This window comes from Elaeis guineensis, chromosome 6 (genome assembly GCF_000442705.2).
Source record: "Elaeis guineensis isolate ETL-2024a chromosome 6, EG11, whole genome shotgun sequence".
Taxonomy (NCBI): domain Eukaryota; kingdom Viridiplantae; phylum Streptophyta; class Magnoliopsida; order Arecales; family Arecaceae; genus Elaeis; species Elaeis guineensis.
Window position 1 is genome coordinate 22,434,826 of NC_025998.2, and position 24,711 is coordinate 22,459,536.

The following is a 24,711-nucleotide window of genomic DNA, read 5'->3' on the forward strand; positions in this document are numbered from 1 at the left end:
TAATCAAGTTATCCAATACGCTGTATTGAGAATGTTCTTTATCATCTTTATTCAGAAAAGTGACCTGCTACACATTGATAAATAAATTTATATGCATAGAGGAAACAAAATACAAAGACTAGGAATATTACAGTGACAAGTTGATGATCAACTATCATTACTTCAACAGTTCTCCATTCCATTTAATCGTTCATTCACTGTAAAAACAGGGAGGCTCACCTCCTTGCATCTTTCAAAAAATTTACAATCCTGTCGAAGTAAAAATAATGTGACAATCAGACAATATATAACCCTACTATCTATCTTGACTATTGATTCCAGAAGCCTTTTGACCAGCCAGTTAGCAACGTGATCATGCTTAAACTGAACGCCCACAATTACCACCTCCTGTCCAAACAATAACCAATGAAACGGTGTAACTAGATACCAAACATGACAAATGGTCCTTATTTGCCCTCATCATCACAATCAGATAAACCAGATTACTCCTCAGAGTGCTCAGATAAAGATCCCTCAAAACTAAGATTTGTTATCGCATATGTGGGCATCAGAAGATTGAAATGTTAGCTCCTCAACATCTTGTAATATCTCTGGATCACGAGCAGATGGTTTAACTTCTGAACTTTCAGGTACCAAGTTATGAGACCGAATGTCATCACTGCTCGTAACAAATGACAACGAAGCATCTTCTTTTAGTCTGTGTGAAGATAAGGTCTTACCCATTAAAGATGCATCCTTCTCTAAGGCATTGACATCTCCCAGAGGAGCTTTCTGTCCACTTTCCTCACTTATGCTAATGGAAGTGTCAGCACTAACATGCACTGTCATACTCTGATCAGAAGAACCCAGATTCTCATCAATAGTTAAGGATTGGGTGCCATCTACAATCTCATTCGCATCTATTGTGCTTGCATGTGCAGAAATGGAATCTGAAGCTGAGGCAGAAATATCAACAGGCTCCTTTTGACAAAAAGAGAGGGAATCCTCTTCACCTTCAGCATCAAATAGACTCCCAGAAACTAGTGCAGAATAAAGTTCACTGGCATGAATATCCGGGTCTTGAAGGGAAGTCATATTTCCTTCAGTGACAGGAATGGCTTTCTCCTCAATAACACCAAGGTGTCGAGGATTACTGAGTGAAACAGCTTCTGGTGCTCCTGATGTAATCACCTGTAGATCAAACAACATACCTCAAGGCAATAACTAAGCATTGCATTATATGTACTAGCAACCAACAATCGAATGTCAAGTAACATTTAACAATTGACAAACTGATGCCTTGGTACCTTCTAGATAACAATTTTTTATAGTCAAAAACTGGAAGAAATTGACTGAAAGTCTGAAGCAGGGATGCAAAATTAATGAAGTGAAGAGAGTGACATATCTGAGTGTAAGGTACTAATGACTTCTGAATGACCCATTAAGCTATCACAGTTAAGTATGCAGATTAATTTATTTGACCACCATGAAGCTTGATTCATAGTTTCAATAACTTACGTACTCCCCTTGGCTGTCACATTATATGGTTATGCATATTTCTGTCTCCAAAATGTGCTGTGAACAAGACTAATTATTCATAAATTTAATAATTACAGACGAGTCGAAGGATCCTCATATAGAAGGTGAGCCCTTTATGCAATGGTGAGGTTACTCTATTTAGACCTGGAGGTCAGAGGTTCAAACCATGGAAATAGCCTCTCCACATGTAAGTGTAAGGCTGTGTACATCTGACCTACTCCAAACCTCACAATCATGGGAGCCTCATTTATTGAGCCCCCAAGGCATCCTCATATAACTGAAATAAAATTGATCATCAGCTATTGTTTGCTGCAGACATGGTTGAAATCAGGTGAGTGTATGCTCCCATTATGGAATATTGGGAGTTTGGGACAACTTTAAGAATGTGTCCACTAATGTCATCATGTATACAACATAAAGTTGATGCTAAAGATGTGCTCAAGCCTTGTGGTGATGTCATGCTTCATATCAATGATCATCCATGCATGTTGTATCGATTTCTATTAATACATCGACAAAGAAGGAATGGGATAAATGGGATTTTAGAACAGGAAAGAAAGCACATAGCTAAGCATTCAATGGGGTTCTCTTCCCTCTTCTTTCCATCTCTCTTTATCTATTCTGTAACTTCTCAATTTCTTCACTTCTCAATTTGTCTACCAGTAAATGATATTGGTAAGTCGGCATGACCTTCACCTTGATGCTGCAGATAGACTAGTTTAATTCATTAGCAGGCAAGTCCATTTCACTTGAGGCTGAAAATTAGCAAACAAATCCAAACTTCAGGCCAGACCCAAAAACGATAAGCTCAGGTCAAATCAGGTTTAAGTTTAATGATTATGGGTCTCGGTCAGATTGCACCAAGAGATGGACTTTTGATTATAGGCAAGCAAGCAAGTCAGCATTTGGTAGTTGACCTCAACTATAATCAAAACACTTGAGTTACCATGTAGAGCTGAAATGAACCAATTAGGCCAAAGTTTCAAGTTGACTCAGTCTTGATATGTATTTCAAGAAAAAGAAAAAAAAAAGACCTATTAATTTTTAGCCCTACATTACATATTTAGGAACCTTATTGGCTGGAATTTTCTAGTTGGTTTACTGCACCCATTTCGGAATCTTCACAGAATCTCAAACTTGCACCCGCTTTCTAAACATTTCCTTACTAAAAGTGCATCTAAAATATTCAATTCCTGCACCTGCACCCACTTCTAATTCCGGCAACTAAGTTGGGAACAATAACAGAATGGAAGATCACTCTCCTCGACAAATCCTTTTCCAGATCCATTCACCTCAAGTCACTCTCATAACTACTGCCCTAAATGTTGAGGGTAATCTTTTTGTTAACATAATTATCATTATATATTTTATTTAAGCTTAAGCATCTTAAATCAACGTGTAACGTATTTTGATTTAAATGGATGAAGCAAGAAGAAAGCTATACCATCCAGTAACTGAATACAAGGTTAGAAAAACTAACGTTCTCTCTTTTTCTTGCTTCCTTGATAGGCCGAGTTTGATGTACAAAAGTGTTTGTATTCTATATAGCTTGTTGGTGCAAAAATCCGCCTGCGCCGGAGAAGCTGGAGCTGAGGAAGCCGCGGTCGCCGCCGGGACCTGCAAGGGAAGTCTAAACCGGAGGTGGGGTTGCTCCGGCAAGACCCTCCGACGCTCAAGTCAGTTCTCTGCCTCAACAAGAATGGAGTGCTCGAACGGAGAATTTAGCAGAGTTTTTAGATAGAAGAGAGGGCTTAGAGAATAACGTATCTGGATCCCCTTTTATAGGCAGAGGGGGCAACGGATTGATGGTGACACCTGCAACCGTCTGGTAGTGGGCCGCCCACGGTCAGGGAAATTAATTGCGGAGAGTGGTGGGGTAGACTCGTGGCTGTTGTCATAGTCTGCCACGTATGGTCTGTTGCGGATAGTGGGGCGGCGTCCGTTGCCGCTAGCTGTCAGTGAGTAGTGGGATCGTGCAGCACCTGCCGCAGGGAGCGGGACAGAATCGCGGCCGTTTGTTACAGCCTGTCAGGGAGTAATGGGTCCGCTGCTGGAGCCGCGTAGAATCCGCTGTAGGACCTGGAACAGGATCATGATTGTTGTCGCGACCTGCCGAGGGGGTGCGGATCTGTCGATTGAGGTTCGGCCTCGGTTGGAGTCTGGCCTTCGTAGGAGCCCGGGCGGAACCGCTCTGATGTCGGAGGTGGAGCCCGGCTCCCGTAGGAGTCCGGGCGGAGCCGTTCTGATGTCGGAGGTGGAGCCCGGCTCCCGTAGGAGTCCGGGCGGAGCCGTTCTGATGTCGGAGGTGGAGCCCGGCTCCCGTAAGAGTCCGGGCGGAGCCGTTCTGATGTCGGAGGCGGAGCCCGGCTCCCGTAGGAGTCCGGGCGGAGCCGTTCTGACGTCGGAGGTGGAGCCCGGCTCCCGTAGGAGTCCGGGCGGAGCCGTTCTGATGTCGGAGGCGGAGCCCGGCTCCCGTAGGAGTCCGGGCGGAGCCGTTCTGATGTCGGAGGTGGAGCCCGGCTCCCGTAGGAGTCCGGGCGGAGTCGTTCTGACGTCGGAGGTGGAGCGATCTTGTAGGAGCCCGGCTCCCGTAGGAGTCCGGGCGGAGCTGCTGCAAACAAAGTCAAGGGTGAAGTCCGGCTCTGATAGGAGCCCGGATTGAGCTTACCAGCGATTGATATTGAGAGCGGAGCCCGGCTCCCGTAGGAGTCCGGGCGGAGCCGTTTTGATGGGAATTTCGGCCGCGGATATTTTATACCCAACACCAGTCCCCCTACTTCCGAGTTTGAATTTCAAGCGAAGGAAGTACACAGAGAGAGATGTGCAGCCGAAATTGCCCCCTCGATCCCCGTGCGCAGCTGCCCCCACTTAATGTGCGCGTATTAGAATCCGTTTTTTGGCAAAGACGACTTGAAAAGTCTTTTCGAAACCCCCGTTGAAACGCGATCCCAGGCGTCGCTCTGTGGGAATCTGTAAGCGGTCAACCCTCGATAGCAGCGAAGCGGATAAGCGCGACACGCGGCACACACCATTTGGCCCAGGAATTCTCGCCGTCATGACTGCGCCAGGATCCGCCGGCTATTTAAACCCTTCGATCCATTCGCGGTCTCATCCTGGCGTTCTTCTTTTCCCCTGAGAGTCTTGCTCCCCTCGTGCCAATTCCCGCTGCCTTTTGCCCTCCAATCCTTCTCTGAGGGTTTCCACACTGTCCTCAACTCTGGAGGCTGTTCTTGAGGGGATTGTTAGGGCTCGGAGGAAGGTGAGGAGGAGGACGGTCGGTGAGAATCTCCGTCATCCCAGAGGGGGCCCAAGGAAGAATTCCTTCAACAACAGGGATTTAATATCGGGGGCTGTTGTAGAAGCTATTCTGCCCGCGAATTTCGGAGCAGTAAGGCGGGGCAATACCGGTCAAGAGGGCAGAATAGACGTCACAAGTCATGACGGGATCCTTAACGCCGTCGGGGCCAAGGGACCAGAGACGGTCGACGGCGGGGCGGTAGAACTTGTTGCGGAGACGGTGGAAGTAGCGCATGCCGACCTTGCCGGAGTGTCTCAGGTGGCGGCCGTCATGGCTACGGCTCTTCTTGAAACAGGTCTTCGCTACTGCCGTCGTTACCTCCGCCGCCTTCGGAGATCAATCCCACCCCTTTCTCGCTAAGGTCGGAACTTTGGGGACAGAATGAAGAGAGATGGGGCGAGAGATGTTACACGCACTGGAGAATGCGACTGAGAAGAACAGAGACGGGAAGAGGAATTTGCAGCTTGGATCGGCCTCCGGTTCATCCTGCCCGAACCGTGCTTTACGAGACATGTATTTTCTTTTTCTCTTTTTCCTGACCCGCCGGGTCCTGTAACGTGTGCTTCTATCAAATAAAATAGTGATTTCAGTACCTTGTTTACCTCTCGTGTCAAATAATTGTCTGCCGAACTTCTTTCCTTCTCTTTGCCTGTGTCATGCCGTTCCAAGACCGTCGGCGACCTTTTCAGTTCGTGTGGGGTCGTCCTTCGCCGGGCTTCTTTTCGGTTTTTCCTGCCGTTAAGAGATATCCATTTGTTAGGTTTGCTGGGATCTTTCTCCGCTGGAGTTGGGGCTAGGTTCGAAGAAGCTCCTTGGCGGCGGAGCCCGGCTCCCGTAGGAGTCCGGGCGGAGCTTTACCTGGCGGCGGAACCCGGCTCCCGTAGGAGTCCGGGTGAAGCTTTACCTGGCGGTGGAACCCGGCTCCCGTAGGAGTCCGGGTGAAGCTTTACCTGGCGGCGGAACCCGGCTCCCGTAGGAGTCCGGGTCTTCCATTTTGCTCGAGCCGGTGGCGAGGTTCTCGTCATCAGCCTGGCTTGTGGGGGCGCGTTGGGGCGCTGTAAGGCCTCTCCCCCCTCCGGTCTAAAAGAACCGGGCCTTCAACTTTGCTCATGTCAGGACGAGGTTCTCCTCCTGTTCCTGACATGGCTGTGGGGGCACATTAGGGCGTTGTAGGGCCTCTCCCCCCATCCGGTCTAAAGGAACCGGGCCTTCGACTTTGCTCAAGTTAGGGCGAGGTTCTCCTCCTGTCCCTAACAGGGCTGTGGGGGCACATTAGGGCGTTGTAGGGCCTCTCCCCCCATCCGGTCTAAAGGAACCGGGCCTTCGACTTTGCTCAAGTTAGGGCGAGGTTCTCCTCCTGTCCCTAACAGGGCTGTGGGGGCACATTAGGGCGTTGTAGGGCCTCTCCCCCCATCCGGTCTAAAGGAACCGGGCCTTCGACTTTGCTCAAGTTAGGGCGAGGTTCTCTTCCTGTCCCTAACAGGGCTGTGGGGGCACATTAGGGCGTTGTAGGGCCTCTCCCCCCATCCGGTCTAAAGGAACCGGGCCTTCGACTTTTGCAAGATTGCATTCTCGTTTTTGATACCGTCTGCTTGAATTGTCCCTAGACAAATGGGCACACATTTTTCGATTAGGATGAAATTACTGGTAGTAAACTCGTAAGTTTTCTGAGTTCCATGGTCGCGGGAGGTCGGCCCCTCCGAGCTCCTTAAGATAATAAGTCCCCGGTCGGACCACCTCTTTGATCTCGTAAGGTCCTTCCCAATTTGGGGCTAGCTTCCCCTGGGCCTGCGGCTGTGAGACAGCAGCTCGTCGGAGTACAAGATCCCCCGCTCTAAATGTCTTGTTCTTGACTCGGGCGTTATAATATCGGGCAACCTTCTGTCTGTAGGCCGCCATTCGGACCTGAGCGATCTCCCGCCTTTCTTCCAGTAGGTCGAGGTTGGCCCTGAGATTTTGTGCATTCTGGGGTTCATCGAACGCCACGACTCGTGCCGATGGGAGTTTAAGTTCGATCGGGATGACGGCTTCTGTACCAAAGGCTAGAGCAAAGGGAGTCTCTCCAGTAGGCAACCTCTGGGTAGTTCGGTACGCCCATAGCACATGGTAAAGCTCGTCCGCCCAAGTTCCTTTCGCTTTTTCAAGCCTTGTCTTGATTCCCTGCAAAAGGGTTCTGTTCATTACCTCGGCTTCGCCGTTTGCCTGGGGATGGGCCACCGATGTGAACTTGTGGGAGATGTTTAGGTCTTCACAGAATTCAGCAAATCTGGCTCCCGCGAATTGCCGTCCATTATCAGTGATCAGTGTTCGAGGTAAACCGAACCTGCACACTATTGATTTCCAGACGAAATCCTGCACTTTCGCTTCTGTGATTTTGGCTAGTGGTTCGGCCTCGACCCATTTGGTGAAGTAGTCGATTGCTACAAGGGGGAATTTCCTTTGACCGGACGCCATGGGAAAGGGGCCAAGAATATCCATCCCCCATTGTGCAAAAGGCCATGGGGCACTCAGGGGTGTGAGCTCGGTAGCAGGTTGTCTCTGGACGTTGGCGTACCTTTGGCATCGATCGCATTTTTTGACATATTCGATTGAATCATGATGCATTGTTGGCCAGTAGTACCCTTGGCGGAGTAGTTTGTGGGATAGAGATCTGGCACCCAAATGGCTTCCGCAAACTCCCTCGTGCACCTCCCATAAAGCATAGTCGGCTTCTGAGGGTCGGAGACATCTCAAGAGAGGCAAGGAGTACGATCTCTTGTACAATTTGCCCTCATAGAGGACGTACCGGGATGCCTGATTTCGGAGTTTCCGGGCCTCTTTCGCGTCTTGGGGAAGAATCCCATCTTTAAGATAGGTTATCAGCGGGTCGACCCAGCTGGGCTCGTGGTCAATATCCATTACGAGCTGCGGTTCTTCCGTACTTGGGTGCTTTAAAACTTCAAAGAGGACGCCTTTGGGCAATTCGGCCGGAGCCGATGTTGCTAGCTTGGAGAGAAAATCGGCTCTGGCATTCTCCGATCTTGGAATTTGCTTGATGTCGAAATTGTTGAAGGCGGGGGTGAATTCCTTCACCTTCTCAAGATATTTGGCCATACTGTCCTCCCGCGCTTCAAAGCTCCCGCTGACTTGTCCCACTATAAGTTGGGAATCGCTGTGCACCCGGAGTTGGTTTATTCCAAGCTCCTTAGCGACCCTCAGTCCTGCGATTAGAGCTTCATATTCTGCTCCATTGTTTGTTGCGGGGAATCCGAAACGCAGAGCGTACTCCGCGACGACTCCCTCCGGGCTGGTCAAGATCAGGCCTGCACCAGCGCCCGCCATGTTGGAAGATCCGTCCACGTGGAGGGTCCAAAAGCCATCGAAGGAACTGACTTCTTCGTCGGAGGAGTCCGGTTGAGTCTTCAGGTCGTCAATTTTGCTTTGCTCAGGTTCGGCCTCCTCAGGGACGGTGCATTCTACTATGAAATCCGCCAATACCTGGGCCTTTATTGCCGGCCTAGGCTGGTAGTTGATGTCGAATTCTGTGAGCTCGATTGCCCATTTCGCCATTCTCCCAGAAATATCAGCTCGGTGCAAAACCGCTTTGATCGGTTGGTCGGTGAGCAACGTCACCGTGTGCCCTTGAAAGTAAGGTCGGAGTCTCCGAGCTGCAATCAACAAAGCGTAGGTCAGTTTCTCTAATTTAGTATACCTGGTCTCGGCGTCCCTTAGCACGCGGCTAATGTAGTAGACCGGCCGCTGGATTTTTATTTCTTCTTTGACAAGGACTGCCGCGAGGGATGTGGGAGAGACTGCCAGGTACAAAAATAACTCCTCCCCAGGTTCGGGCTTTGCCAGTAGTGGAGGTGAGCTAAGGTAGCTCTTTAATTCCTCGAATGCCTGTTGACATTCAGGGGTCCAACAGAAGTTCTTCGGCTGTTTGAGGGTTTGGAAGAAGGGCAAACATCGCTCAGCCGACCTCGCGACGAAGCGATTAAGAGCTGCGATCCTCCCAGTGAGGCACTGAACCTCCTTGATCGACCGCGGGGCGGCCATCTCCTGGATGGCGCGAATTTTCTCCGGATTGGCCTCAATCCCACGCCCCGACACCATGAAGCCCAGGAACTTTCCTGAGGTTACCCCAAAAGCACATTTGGTCGGGTTCAGCTTCATTCTGTATTTTCGAAGAGCGCCAAAAGCTTCCTCGAGGTCGGCAACATGATTTCCGGAAGATCTACTTTTCACGAGCATATCGTCCACATACACCTCCATGTTTCGGCCGATTTGTTCTTTGAAGATTTTATTTACCAACCGCTGATAGGTTGCGCCTGCGTTCTTGAGGCCGAACGGCATAACCCTGTAGCAGTAAAGGCCGCGACTAGTGATAAAAGCAGTCTTTTCTTCATCTTCCGATGCCATCCTAATCTGGTTATAGCCGGAGAATGCATCCATAAAAGTGAGAAGCTCGTGGCCCGAGGTAGCGTCCACCAGTTGGTCGATCCTGGGCAGGGGGTAGCTGTCCTTTGGACAAGCTTTATTCAGCTTTTTGAAGTCGATACACATCCTCCACTTGCCGTTTGCTTTCTTGACCAAGACAACATTGGAGATCCACTCTGGATAATTGACCTCCTTGATGAATCCGGCCTTGAGAAGTTTATCCACTTCCTCGGCTATCGCCTTCTGCCTCTCTGGGGCATGACTCTGGATTTTTTCTTTTGTTGGCCGATGTTTAGGATCGACCGCCAGATGATGTTCCATGACCTCTGTTTCGATCCCCGGCATATCCGCCGGGACCCATGCGAAAACGTCCGCATTTCTTCGGAGAAAGTCCACGAGATGCATCCGCACCTCCTCCTCCAGGTTGGAGCCAATCAACACCACGTGCTCCGCATTCCCATCATTCAAAGGAATTGGTATTAGGTCCTCGATTGGGCCGCCCCTCTCTTCAGTGAGGTCGTCGCGCGCATCCAACCCGTCGACTGGACAAAGGTCCGCTTGATCGCTTCTTTGCAGGGCAATATTGTAGCAGTGCCTGGCCAGCGCCTGGTCTCCCCGAACTTCTCCAATCCCTTTGTCAGTGGGGAACTTCAATTTCAAATGATAGGTTGAAACAACGGCTCTGAGGGCATTAAGGCCGGGACGGCCAAGAATTGCATTGTAGGCAGATGGCGCCTTTACCACCAGGAAATTCACCAGAGCCCTGGATTGCTTTGGATGTTGGCCCGCGGTCACAGTTAGAGCTATCGTTCCTTCCGTAGGAACGGCGTCACCAGTAAACCCTATCAAGGGGGAGCACATCGGCCTTAGATGACCGCCAAGAGTGGTCATCCTTGAAAAGGCGTTGTAGAACAAGATGTCAGCCGAACTTCCGTTGTCGACGAGAACGCGACGGACATCATAATTTGCTATGTTCAAGGAGACTACGACCGCGTCGTTGTGAGGGAATTGGACTCCCTGGGCGTCTTCTTCAGTGAAGGCTATGGGTTCCTCGACTTTTTGCCGCTTGGGGGGTGCAGCTGATTTGCCGATCGCCTCCCGCTGGGATTCCCCCGAGACGACATTAACGGAATCCCGCGGAGACTGGTCGCCCAACCACCCTTTGTCGGCGGTCATAGCCAGAGGTAGTTGTGCAGAAACCCCGCGAGAAGGCATCGGACAGGGAAAGGAGGCTTGGGTGCCAGAAAGGATGGCCGAAAGCGGATCCGTTGAGCGCTCCTTTAAGAACAAGGGTGCTGCGAAGACACAGGCCCCTTCCTCTAGCGCCAATCCTGTTGGTGCAAAAATCCGCCTGCGCCGGAGAAGCTGGAGCTGAGGAAGCCGCGGTCGCCGCCGGGACCTGCAAGGGAAGTCTAAACCGGAGGTGGGGTTGCTCCGGCAAGACCCTCCGACGCTCAAGTCAGTTCTCTGCCTCAACAAGAATGGAGTGCTCGAACGGAGAATTTAGCAGAATTTTTAGATAGAAGAGAGGGCTTAGAGAATAACGTATCTGGATCCCCTTTTATAGGCAGAGGGGGCAACGGATTGATGGTGACACCTGCAACCGTCTGGTAGTGGGCCGCCCACGGTCAGGGAAATTAATTGCGGAGAGTGGTGGGGTAGACTCGTGGCTGTTGTCATAGTCTGCCACGTATGGTCTGTTGCGGATAGTGGGGCGGCGTCCGTTGCCGCTAGCTGTCAGTGAGTAGTGGGATCGTGCAGCACCTGCCGCAGGGAGCGGGACAGAATCGCGGCCGTTTGTTACAGCCTGTCAGGGAGTAATGGGTCCGCTGCTGGAGCCGCGTAGAATCCGCTGTAGGACCTGGAACAGGATCATGATTGTTGTCGCGACCTGCCGAGGGGGTGCGGATCTGTCGATTGAGGTTCGGCCTCGGTTGGAGTCCGGCCTTCGTAGGAGCCCGGGCGAACCGCTCTGATGTCGGAGGTGGAGCCGGCTCCCGTAGGAGTCCGGGCGGAGCCGTTCTGATGTCGGAGGTGGAGCCCGGCTCCCGTAGGAGTCCGGGCGGAGCCGTTCTGATGTCGGAGGCGGAGCCCGGCTCCCGTAGGAGTCCGGGCGGAGCCGTTCTGATGTCGGAGGCGGAGCCCGGCTCCCGTAGGAGTCCGGGCGGAGCCGTTCTGATGTCGGAGGCGGAGCCCGGCTCCCGTAGGAGTCCGGGCGGAGCCGTTCTGACGTCGGAGGTGGAGCCCGGCTCCCGTAGGAGTCCGGGCGGAGCCGTTCTGACGTCGGAGGTGGAGCCCGGCTCCCGTAGGAGTCCGGGCGGAGTCGTTCTGATGTCGGAGGTGGAGCCCGGCTCCCGTAGGAGTCCGGGCGGAGTCGTTCTGACGTCGGAGGTGGAGCGATCTTGTAGGAGCCCGGCTCCCGTAGGAGTCCAGGCGGAGCTGCTGCAAACAAAGTCAAGGGTGAAGTCCGGCTCTGATAGGAGCCCGGATTGAGCTTACCAGCGATTGATATTGAGAGCGGAGCCCGGCTCCCGTAGGAGTCCGGGCGGAGCCGTTTTGATGGGAATTTCGGCCGCGGGTATTTTATACCCAACATAGCTGATTCCAGTACAAGTATCATTTTTTATAAAAGCAAAAGTAGAGTATTCCCATTATTTTCCAATTATCAAAAATATATCAATATAGTATCCAAATCTTGTCCGTGATTCTACCAATATTTTTTTGTTATATTAAATAGGTTGCAGTAGCTTTTTGGATTCTCTAATTTAATTCTAGCCTCGGAGGTTTTTCTAATTTTTTCCCAAACACTGACCTTACAAAATACAAATGACTAAATACTAATTATGAATAAGATAATGTGATAGTTCCTCATGAGAAAATAGAAACTAACCACATCCATATGTGTTTGTCGAGTCCCCCTATCATTACTTACAGCATTGTTTACTGACAAGCTTTCCTCATCATCTGCATAAAATAAAACGAAAATTTATCTAAAATAGAAAAAAATATTTAGCTATCATTACAAGTTGCACATTTGAGATACAATGACAAAAGGCAAGATAATACATATGTATATGTATATATGTATACATGCATACGTACATACACGGACAGATATATACATGATTTCATGTGCAGGCGGCAAGTGCACAGAAAAGAAATGGGAGTGGCAACAAAAATGACAAGTAATATTAAGTGCTTAGCAGGTATGTTTTGAAAGCAAATCTTAAGTCTTAACAAATGTTGAGAATAGAGCAACAATAACCAAATATTCAACTAAAAGGAGATGCTTGAAAAATGTTGAAAGTACAACTTAAGACACATACTGACTTCAGCAATGGAAACTTAGGACTTAGAGATGGGAACCTCTCTCACTTGCAGGGTATGATATAATGAAAGACCTACACCACGTGCAAGCTTAAGCACATCAATAATAGGTATTCAGCAAATTGACTTCAAATAGCAGTAACCAATATATAATGGATATGAGTTAGGATGATGAATTAAGCACATGTTAGAAACTCAGAGAAAAAGGTCATGCAAGCAAGCAAGTTTATTGACTTTTGGTTGTTCAAGTGCCTCTTTAGTTTCAGAAAGGAAAAAATAGTTTTCTTCCAATCTATGATACTTGAATGTAAATCAAAATTATTCAAGATGTTCTCCATTTTTGGAGTTTTACACAATATAATTAAGGGTATGATTTGAGCATATCTTCCTTAAAAGGTTTGAATGCTAAAGGGGTTGACTGATGATAAGACTCATAATAGACCCCCACTACACCAAGATGTTTTGTGAAATTGCATTATTATACAATCTCTCTTTATTTTAGTCATCTTCATTTAGAAGTAAATGGTCAAGCAGACTCATGAAACCAACCCAATTAGATAAGCTTAAGAACATTGCGCACAAGCAAGCATTCCTCAAACAATTCATTTAGGAATTCCAGATACCAACAGTTTCCACATGGAAATATGAAAAATCAAGAACACATTATATCCGCAGCCCGAGCAAAGGGAACAGATCAAACTGAAAGAATCGCTCTCCAGACAGATAATTTACTTATAGAAATAGCCTTTGCAAGCTAAGGATCTTATGCAACCTGAACTCTACCCTAGCAAGTTGCTGACTCATTCAAGCAGCTTCCAACTTCAAATATCATTGCAGACATACCACAAGAGATTTACATACACATAAATCACCAAAAAATATTCTAATAAGCAATGCAATTAATTTGATATTATCTAAACTTAATTAATGGCACAAATGTAAACAGCCTTAGTATAGCAAAAATCATAAATCCCGCTGATTCAGAACAAACAGTTGCTTGAACAAAAAAAGAATGCTCGAGGCCTCAAAACAAGTTTTTTTTTAAGAAAGAAAAGGAAAGGAAATATCTATGAAATAAAGGTCTCCAATGCCGGTTAACAAATGCTGATTCATCCATCGATATAAAATTGAGAGCATTAGAATAGCATCAAAACAAAACATAGCAAACAAAATCGAGAAACACATACAAAATTTGTAAGGATTTAGAAGCGCTGCTTCAAGCATGGCTTTGAAATCCAATGCGGCAGATACTAAAGGCTCAGTCCCATCCTGTCAAGGTACAAAAAATCACAATTAGACCCCAAGTTTTGACAGTCCAGAACAAAGAATTGTAATAAGAAATGCCCACAAAGCATTATTAATTATACTCACCACAAAAATGAATCATTTTTGTGACACTTATGGTAAACTCCACCCCCCCACCCCAGTGCCCACGAGGCCTCCCTCCTCTTTTACCAGAAACAACTAACAACTATCCAATGTCATGCACCCATGATGAACGAACTAAGGTTTGAGGATCACTTGAGTCCCATAGTCATGATTTCAAATTAATCCAAAAAACAAAAGCTTAACAATTTCCAAAACTGAAAAATAGAGAGTGTGTAAGAGCACATCTTGAGCAACCAATGGGTTAACTTTGCCTGATACACACCCACTAGTCATCACAAGCATCTCAAACTGACCTAACCATCCAAAATGCTTAACCTGATAAAATCAAACTAATTAAAACAAATAACCAAATTTAAACCTACTTTGGGAACATATATTTGAATGCATCTCTTTTGCCATGTTCTTTTATCATCAATCCCTTTCTTATAAAAAAGCAAATCACATGATATCTCCAAACCTCTTGGAGTCTCCATGGATCCCCTGTCAACAGAACTCTTCTTTGTTACCTGGACACTCCATTTTTTAAGATGTGGGGAGGTGTTGACATTTTTGGACGCTTGTACATTGTAGTTAAGTATCTAACACTTGGCACTTGCTTTTGGAGCGTCATTCAAGGAATTCTTAGTTTTAAGTGCTAGACACCTTCAGTGAAGTGTCCTCAAATTTCTTTAGACACTTTAATTGTCCTTAAACTTTTCTGGACTCCAGGCTAAGTGTCCTTACGTTTTCTGGATATAAACTTTATGAAAATATCATTATATTTTTAATACAAAGTTATCACAATTGTCTAAACAGTTCAAGCAAAATATCATCTTGCTTTAAATAAAAAATATATCACTGTTAGATATCAAGTTATCAATTTAAGTATCTCGACACATCTTAAATAAACAAAGCGAAAAAAAATTAAACAACTTAAACATAGCAAAAAATTAAACAACTTGCAAAATCATAGCAAATTCCTTAATTTATTTGTTAAATAGCATCTAATAGCAAAAAAATTAAACAACTAGCAAAATCATAGTGATTCCCTTAATTAATTTGTTAAATAGCATCTACATAGAAACAGACACACACATATATTTGTGTGTGCGCATGTGCATGTATGCGCACACCATGTCCCCGTGCCTAAATTTTTGGAGGCTGCTGTGTCTGACGCTTAAGCAGACTCGGACACTTGGCAAGATCACACTGCTATAAGGACACTTGTTGTTCAGTTGCATGCAGAGTGAGGGACGTCATGAAATCATCACAACAAAATAAAATGAAGAAAGATAGCAGAGAATGTGAGAGGAAATAGACCAACGTTTAAAAAAATTAAACATCTGGTTACAATTTCTCATATTACAAGGTTAACAGTCTTAATCAGACAAATAAGAATATCTTTTGGTTAGTCATTCAATCCAATAGGAGTTAAACACCCAATAAAATTATGGCCAAAACAGACCTTGGCTGAGGATTAAGTATCACAAGGCACACCTGTATTGTTCACAGGGTTAGCAAAATATGATACTGTGTAGTTCCAATTGCATTCTAGAGGGCATGGGAGAGGGGTTGAAGGGGTCCATGTCCATCAATGCCAATCGCAAACCAGATGAATGATATATAGGATTATAAGGTATGTTTGGTCAGATGATATAGGGTTCATAGATAGAAGGTACAGAACCAGGCACCCTTGTATTATGCATTTACCTAGCCAGCAGGGTACAGACCAATAACTATCAAAATCCTCAATCATGGTTATACCAAACCCAACACACTTAAAATTGGTCAATGCATCTAACCTCGACATGACCAAAATGGTAACTTTGATAACCCAATCGCAGACCAAGTCAGATCACATCATCAAGTAATGTCAAAATGAATAAAACCCTGTACAATAATGCAGTTCAATCCAATGAAAGGCTAATGGTTTTCAAGCTAAAAGCACAATAATATCAGGAATTGCTAAAACATAGAATATCATATTCTAGATCTTATAAATTTGCCAAATGATATCCATCAACCATAACTAAAGAACATAATAAATACTTAGCATCCAAGCCTCCAAGGCAAATCTTGTCACATCTCAAACGTATATAAAGATGGAAAAATAAAGGAAATGTGTACCATCTATATAATAATAAATAATGCAATTTTCTCGTATGGTGATTTCGAAAGTTGCTAAAGGTTTTGCTCTAATATGCCCATTCTAATGTTTCCAGCTACCTCTCAACCCCATGCAACCACCCTAGGTAAGCTTACAACATTGGGTGCTGGTATCCTACTTGCACAAATATTGCTTGTAATATTTAGTAAAAACTAGGCCGAACCACAATTCGATAATTCCAGACTACTTGGTTATATTGAAAAGAAATATGAATACCTGAATGAAAAAGGAACTGATATGACATCAACATGTTGTTCAAGTGTCTTAGAAATTTTGCTAACAGCTATCAATCTAATAAACAAAACTTGAACAATCATCCTCAAAAGGAAAAAAAAAAAAAAAAAGGAAAAAAAAAAGGGAACAACAACAAACCTACCTTCTCAGGCAAACCTTGTTGCATGCCAAACATGGGAGAATCAAACAAATCAGATGGACCATGCTCTTGTGCTTCTGAAGATATTCCTTTTGAGTCCACTATCCAGCTGAAATCAAGTTGCGAAGTCTCCAACGCAAAGTCCTCTTCATAACAGAAAAGCAATCAACCAATCTTATGTATAAGAGAATTTGTGAAAGAAAAATGAAGAAAGTGCATAAATTTAACATTCACAAAATGCTTGACCAGGTAAACCACCCATACCTGTCAAGCCACAGCTATTATCATGCATATATTCTTCAGATCCAATAATATGCGGTAGTGGACCATTTGCTAACCCAGTCTTTAAATTTGAAAACAGAAAGGAAACAGATAAAGATGAATAAGTTATTGGATACAACAGAGATTCACTTATATTTACCACAAAGAAATAATGGGAAGTTAATCGCAAACTTTACTCCCGACAAATTATGTAAAAAGAAAAAAAAGCCCTATTGCTGCATCAGATTGTGGAAAGGGGAAAAGTTCAAGTACAATTATGTAGCTGAACTCACAGATATAAATTTGAGAAACAATACAAGGAATCAAGACCCAAAAATGCATGGTCAACATGTGCATAACCTTCATGCTTATAATCGATATAGGCAGAAAGAACAAATTAGAAAAACCAATATTACATAAGGCTTAGGTTACTCCATTAGACAGATGCATATATTTATTAAAATGAAATTAATCATATATCTGTAGAAACTAAAGGAATCATTCATGAATAAAAAACAAAAATTACCCTGAAAACAGAAGTGGTTGAATGTCTTTTCTTTGTACTCTGTAAGTGATTTCTACAAGAAGTCAGACCCAATGATAAAGCTTCCTTATATCTGGGCAATATATCTGTTTCATAATCCTGGGCAGGTATGTCTGCTTGAACTGAACTTTCAGCACTATCCTTCATATGGGAATCCACATCATCTTCATCAGATATCTTCTGCAGTGAAGAAGAGAGCTTTTCAAGGTTTAAAAAAAATGTAAAAGAAAAAAAGAAAAGCAGTCAAATAGTAGAAAATTGCATTATGAATACCAAAGAGATAAGAATTGGAGAAATAGAATATACTACAAGCAGAAAAATCGACATAATAAGATGTCCCTTCAAGATATAAAAAAAATTAGGGTAAGCTACAGGAACACCCCATTAACTTTAGCTTGACTTCACTTACACCCTTTGTATTTTAAAAAGTATCAAACTGGTCCTTCTAGTTATCGATATGTTCCAATGTGATTCTGCTATTTACTTCTAGCAAACGGAGTTAGTCTACTATTTCAATGGACAAAAACGCCCCTCGCTTATATAAGAGGAGGATGAAGAGGAGAAAGGGGTGAGGAAGGGGAGGAGGGGTCGCCGGCGAGGAAGGGTGGAGGTGGAGGAAGCCATCATGGTGGGGAAAGGATGGGGCCACAAAGGTCGGCATAGAGGAGAACGGCGGCGTCGAAAGCCTCATGGGCAGAATTGGAGGAGTGAGGAGGAAGGGGAGGAGGGGTCGCTGGCAAGAAAAGGACGGAGGTGGAGGGAGCCACCATGGAGGGGGAAGTTGGAGTCACAGAGGTCGGTATGGAGGGGGATGGCAGCATTGAAGGTCTCACGGACAAGATTGAAGGAGGAGAGATCTACATATATTGCTATCTATCTTAGAATTTTCTGTATGCAATATCTTCAAGATATACATTGTACTCTCTCCTCTCTATCCTATGCAAAGAATCTAAGCAAAATCTCTCTGGATTTTTCTTTCTACGCATATTGTCCTTTTTATAAAATGTTCTGGCAGTTGTTTTCCCCTTTTTTTTTTTTTGGGTGATGATAAGGGAGGTAATAACCACCCGATCTTTATTGAATTAAGCTTAGAGATACAAAAAGAAAGATCTATTGTTGCCTGGGAAAGAGTGGCAATAAAGTGGCAATAACCAAAGAAAAATAGAACAACCAAAACAAAACCAGAGAACCAAAGAACAGACATTAGCTGGTACATAGTGGTTCTCAAGTAGAAATATCAAAATAGAAAGGAATAAATAGAAGTAGGAGAAAAGGACCAGTTTCTTGAAATGAGCCCTGCAATTTCATCTCACGGACACTACTCCTTTTCACTAAACCTCAAAAGAAATTCAAGACCCAGAAGAAATTCAGACACCAAACAATAGAGACCAAGAAAACCCATCTTTTTGTTGTGCTCTTCTTGGAACAGAAGCTCTTCTTAACAATTAAGAGGGTCCAACTAGTTAAGAAATGGAAGTTTAATCATCAAGCTGGAATGTAATGAGTTGCTTAATTCTATTCCAGATTTTTGATAATTCAGGAAGCAACTTTGGAGAGCAGAGTGAAGACCAATGTTTGAATACAGATAGCCCATTCAAAGCAATGGAGGTGATTGAAGCTCTCTAGTTCAAGAAGATCCTAACATTCCTTTCTTCCCAACATGCCCAAGCCATAGTAGATAGAAGCATGAGGATGATCTGTCATGTAGGTTTTGAGAAGAATTTTACTCTCCAGACTAAGAACAGATTCTGGAAAGAAGATTGTGGGTGCAGAATTCCAAGAAAATTACAGGTCGCCTTCTAGATGGAAGAGAAGAAGGTGCATGTGGAGAAGAGATGGTCCATGGAGTCTTCTCCATGTTCACACAAAGGGAGCCACCAAAATTTCTCCCCATCTTTCTCCTCAACAATCCCTTGTATTAAGCCTTTTTTCTTCCAGCAAAACCAAAAGAAACATCTCACCTTCAAGGGGTCATTAAGGCTCCATAAAGATTTGGCAAAGACGCATTTAATACCCCTAGAGTTGATGAATTTATGACAGGCAGCCATGGTGAAGGTGATTTTTCCATCTAATTTCCTACAAATTTGATCACTGTCTTGATTTAGAGCAACACAATTAAAGACTAAGATTAGTTTGTTGTATTCATCAAGGACATCTGACTATTATTTTCTATTTCTCATTATTTCATTATACTTCACCTTATAAAACATACAAAATTATATCCAAGGAACATAATTGACTCAAACAATTCATAACTCTCATAATGCAATTAAAGAAATGGAGGAATAGTATTATAAAAAAACACCGAATCTTATAAGCAAAATACCTGATTGTTACCAATTGGAAACATAAAACAGACTAAAGGATGAAATAGAGAATCGAGAATCAAAAACCAATAGCACAAGAAAAAGATGCAAAAGAAAAGAAAAATATCTTATATTTATAAAATAAACATCTTATCCAAAAGAACACCATCCTTAACTGACATATGTCAAGCCTTATCTTTGTTACCATAAGAACAACACCAGCCAAAATAAAAAATAAGCAAGTTAAAAGGTAGAAATAAGACAAGATCAAACTAACTCTACCTTGATTATGAGGAAAAGTATAGCACCAAATATATAAAAACATATCTATCTATCTACACACATATATATACACATACATATGCATATACATGTATACCTACATATTTGTATGCTTATATGTGTGTGTGTGTGTGTATTAAAAGGGATTTCAAATAAAAGAACACAGTGACATGCTATTCTTGGCCCCTCTAGACCCTCTAAACCAACAGTAATCCAGCAATACACATACATAGTTGTAATCCAGCAATACCCTCTAAACCCAATGACATGCTATTCTTGGCCCCTTTTCTTTTCAAAGCATAAATTTTTCTAATAGATTTGGGGGGGATTGGAGGAGGTGTGTGTTTTCTTCTCTCTGTCATCTCTTTGCTTCCTTTTCAAGAGGATAAGAAAATGGAAAAGCTTGATTAAGATGCCTCCATGGAGGTCCTCCATGGTCTCCTTCTCCCTTCACACCCCTCCTTTTCCTCCCCACTTGATTTGGGGTTCTTCTTCTCCTCCCCATTTGATTTAAGGTTTATTTGACATTAAGGGCAGTTTGGATAATTTATAAAATGATAGTACCATGCGATAGTCACGTGATATCATTTCATCAATGAAAATAGACGGTTGGATCACACTAGAACATATCGATAACTAGAATAGTCAGTTTGACATCTTTTAAAGTACAGGGGGTGCAAACGAAATAGAGCTAAAGTTAAAGGATGTTCATGTAATTTACCACAAAAAAATATGAACTAGAATTATCTGATGACTCACAGACATTAGTAGCTACAGTTAAAATGGCCAAGTAAAGAAAAATGTAGCATCTATTTTAAAATAGATTTTTAATAAAAAAGAGATCATGTTAAACTCCCTAGAAAGTAAGTCCTCAGAAGATGCCCAAATTTCAGAGTAGAAAACTGTATACAATCAGAATAGTCCATTTGATGTTGAAGGCTATGAATAGCTGGCAACTAATGCTCAGATCATGACTCTTAAATCAGCTGAGCAACAATATGTCGCATCCCTCAGATGCTGCACAACAACATATAATGTAACCTATTAAAATTGTCAACTAGTTCCCTGTGATATTAAATATCATGATGGATGGCAATAGGAAACAAATAGACTTAGGGTCTAGACAAACATTTAAGAAGGCAAGGTTTGATAAATGCAGGCACAAATTTTAAGCTAAAGGGAAAAATTGAAACATAATCATCAACTCAATATATTAAAACAGGAAGGGAATCAAGTCTGTATTTTTGTCCTTCAAAGATACACTTGAATAATGGAATCTGAGATTAACTACTCGAACATCATTTAACAGCGGCAAAAAGAAGTGAATATAAAGCTCTTTTTCGGCAACTTATCATCCATGCTGTAACAGAAATCAGTGACTCAGATACTAGCCTTAGAATTGCATCTGAAAAGCTATGGACATGAAATGGAAGACATAAATTAAATATAAGGAAAAAGTAGACATGTGAGTACACAATGATTTCATGGCCTTATGTTGTGGCTACACTTTATCTTGAGATCATGTTTAATATGCTACAGCAATGAGCAAATATTTCTTTACAAGGATATGTACCAATCGAGAGCTGTACTTGCATGATCAACAAACTGATGATATGAAAGGTTGCGGAAAGAATTATAAGTGTTCTTCAGATCTAGTTCCACAATTCCAGCCTCGTCCAACAGTCCATTTATTTCCATTGAAGCATTATCTGCTCTCTTTTGCAGCTTTTCTGAAAACTCTGACAGCCATTTTAGAACCTAAACAAGGCAACTAGGATAAGATAAGAATGCTCATACAGAAAGCATGGTGCAAAAAAAAATAAAAAAATAAAAATAAAATAATCCCAGATATCCAGAAAGGGAACAATGCTGTAAAAGAAATGAGTTATACTATAACAATCAGTTTAGTTGTCTTACAGAAATAGCCAGCACATTCAAGACTATGTAAACCAAAGAAATTGTTCAGACAGTTGTCGACAGCAAAAGATAACTTCAGATATGCAATATCCAAGTTAGCTTCACTTATCACAGTATAACGTCAACTTTTGGCATTATAACTTGACTTGACAAGAGCAGACCATCCATGATTAAGAGCAACCCTAGCTTGAGATTCAAGATTGTAAGTTTTCAACACAAATTAACTTTAAATAACCCAGACAATTAACCTAAGATTGCAGACGAACTATTAGCATTCCAACTTGTAAGTTGTTTAAAATTGGAAGGATATAGAGTGATACTAGAAAACAGAGGCTTGTGTAAGTTTACGAGTTAGAAGGGTAAACACCATTCAACAATCTTCTATTGTTCCTTAGTATGCTAGTGCTTGATAATCAATGGCATTATTTCGCGCAATAATGACTATGAGTATGACTAAATGGAACTCTATGAATCCTCTTTTCTTTCAGTATGGTACAATGAAAACCAAAAAAATTCTAATTATCACCAACCGTATCATTGCTCCTGACCTAACAAATTTGGGTCCAAAATTTTGGTGCAAAGCAATCAATTTAAATTCGGGTCCAGAATTCAGGATGGCTGGTAAAGTGTGTGAGTGGAAAAATCAAAGCCAAGCTGGTTTATCGAGTCGGTTTGAGTCCAGCTAGATCCAAACCTGACCCTTTTCTTCGAGATCAATAAGGAAAGAGGTTCGGGTGCAGTTGAAGTAAGCATGCATGCAATGCAAACGCACATTTAACCAAGTAAAAGAATATTTGATTCCAGCATCGATGCATTGGATGCCTAGCTAATCACTGTATAAACACTCTTTTGTTTTAGGGTGAACAAAGGAGAGTTAAGCCCCCAATTACAACTGCTCAAAGTAAACCCCTCTACCATCAGCTGCTACCTTCCCCCAAGCTTGCTGGTGGTGATCCTCACCAGCTGACCTTTCCATCTGACTTGGCCACCTCATTTGCAAACCAACCAGTACCTGCTTCTCTTAATGGAAAATAGGAAATCTAGTGAAACGTTCCAGGTAATCAAGCATCTCCCTCCTGTCTAAAAGAAACACTTATTTTGCTGAGCCACAAAGGGCATAGATTGTTTTGCAAGACCAGAAGATCAAAAATTTCAGTTTCAGGATGGTTGCAATATATACCGAGACATTGGCATGTTTTGACTCACTTCCTTAGATACCAGTATGCAGTTCAAGGTAGTGAAAGATAATAACTGTTGAAAGATCGTTATGGTTGAATACTAATGCCTCCTCTATCATTTCTAGCCTCGCTTGCTCATACTCTTACTCCCTTTCAAACCATATCCCTCAAAAAACTTCACTGATTATATTAACTACTGAATTCATCAAACATCTAAACCCTTGGAACATACAATCTTTCTATCCTCCAAATTCCAAATAGCACAGATAGACTTTCATAGCCCCACAAACAAAATCATATTAAAAGAAATGAAGAATCCACATTTACTATTTTATTTATCATCGAAACATCTGAATGCCGCGCCTGCGTGGAAAAACAATTGATTAAAGATCTAGGGAGGGGAAAGCGAGAAGAGGAGGAGAAGAGAATACCTCATTTTGCATGCTAAGCCGCTTCTTGATCGCACTAGAAGTTGGGGTTTCGTCCATCTCCGACGGTTTGACGAATCTTGGAGAGAGATTAGGATTTTTTTCTCCTTTCTTCTTCTTCTTCTTCTTCAAACTCCGGTCGTCGGACGTTGATCGATGCGAAAGAGATCAAATTAGGGTTCTCAGAGAATGAACCGACGAACCGTAATTAGGGACTTCTCCGACTACAGATAAAGAGAGTCCACGGCCTGTAACCTCTCAGCCCATACCATTCTACTGGGCTTGTAGTGCTGGCGTCGTCCGAATTGGTTATTGGAGCTTAAATGTTTCAGGTGGAGTCTAATCATCAATGATCATCCTCATTTTTTTGTTTTGGCAAATACAAATTGGATCAGCTGTGCATGTCATTCTTGAACAACGGCCATGCCAACCTTCTGTATTCTTTCAGTTTAATTGGATGCAATAGACATCAATGACCATACGCCACTATTATTTTTATTTTATTGTTTAATTGTGTCTTAATGGTCTCTTGTGTTTTGATTTTGTTTTTGCTCTTTTGGGAATAAAAAAAAAAGTTCTACCAGTAGAATTTTCTAAAATTGTAAAGTCATTTTTTGAGGCCAGGCTAGTATTACTATGTAGACATTTGATTTCTTTTTTTTTTTTTAAGAAAAGATAAAGTTAAGAGATCGGTATATAATAATTGTTATGATGATCTTTGATATTACTTCTTATGACATCTTCCTCTCAATGCAAGTTTGATAGGCAAAATAGTGTTCCAATAAAATTTAGGATTTGTTTGGATAATCCAACAAGATTTATATTAAATTTTCTATTGGATTCGTGAACTGAAAAGCTTATTTGAGTATGGCTGGTACCAACCCATTACCCCCAGCTTGAATTTTTGTTGGAAAACAAAAAAATAGATGAGGGATACAAACCAACAGGTCCATAAATTTAGATTTGGACTGACCATCTTTCCCTTTGTTCTCAGCTGGCGATCAAAGCCCAGTTCAAACCAAGGAAGCACCCACTCCCATAGACTTTAATGGCACATGGCCTCTAATGTCCATCCCAATCTACTCCAACCGAAGTAGTTGTGAGAGATAGGAAAGTTAAAACTATTCCAATACCGGCTTATGCAGGAATAGCATTGGGTAGTCTCCCCAAGCCAACTACATATAGGAATGATAATGAATGATTCTCATTCCAAAAAGAATAAACATGCCTTAATTCCTCAAAACTCAATTACTACCATCCTCTAATTTTCAAATTCTATTCCGATTCGATCTTATGCAAATCAAATGCATCGAAGGATATGACCATTT

The 24,711-nt window shown here is 43.2% G+C and overlaps 1 protein-coding gene and 1 pseudogene across 5 annotated transcripts; both read right to left on the reverse strand.

The window, feature by feature from the left end:
* The window catches only part of LOC140850884 (uncharacterized), an 86,463-nt pseudogene that overhangs the window by 27,879 nt on the left and 33,873 nt on the right, over window positions 1–24,711 (reverse strand).
* Window positions 158–23,786, reverse strand: LOC105032742 (uncharacterized). Of its 5 annotated transcripts, XM_019846424.3 has the most exons (8): window positions 23,387–23,786; window positions 21,454–21,618; window positions 17,255–17,452; window positions 16,732–16,810; window positions 16,471–16,613; window positions 13,747–13,828; window positions 12,123–12,196; window positions 158–1,170 (listed from the first exon to the last, which is right to left on the reverse strand). In XM_019846424.3, exons 1-8 carry the CDS (start codon window positions 23,441–23,443, stop codon window positions 520–522), a joined length of 1,449 nt encoding a protein of 482 aa, XP_019701983.2. In that variant the 5' UTR covers window positions 23,444–23,786; the 3' UTR covers window positions 158–519. The 5 variants fall into 5 exon arrangements, with proteins under 5 accessions (XP_019701983.2, XP_029116954.2, XP_073115438.1 ...); XM_029261121.2 differs by lacking the exon at window positions 23,387–23,786 and having other exon boundaries at window positions 21,434–21,618; XM_073259337.1 differs by lacking the exon at window positions 23,387–23,786 and having other exon boundaries at window positions 17,255–17,449; window positions 21,434–21,592.

Coding starts and splice junctions, on each gene's coding strand:
- LOC105032742 (XM_019846424.3), bottom strand. CDS start 23,443: ATGGACGAAACCCCAACTTCTAGTGCGATCAAGAAGCGGCTTAGCATG. Junction 17,453..21,453: donor ATCATCAGTTTGTTGATCAT/GCAAGTACAGCT, acceptor TCTTCACTGCAG/AAGATATCTGATGAAGATGA. Junction 1,171..12,122: donor GACAAACACATATGGATGTG/GTTAGTTTCTAT, acceptor TTTGATCTACAG/GTGATTACATCAGGAGCACC.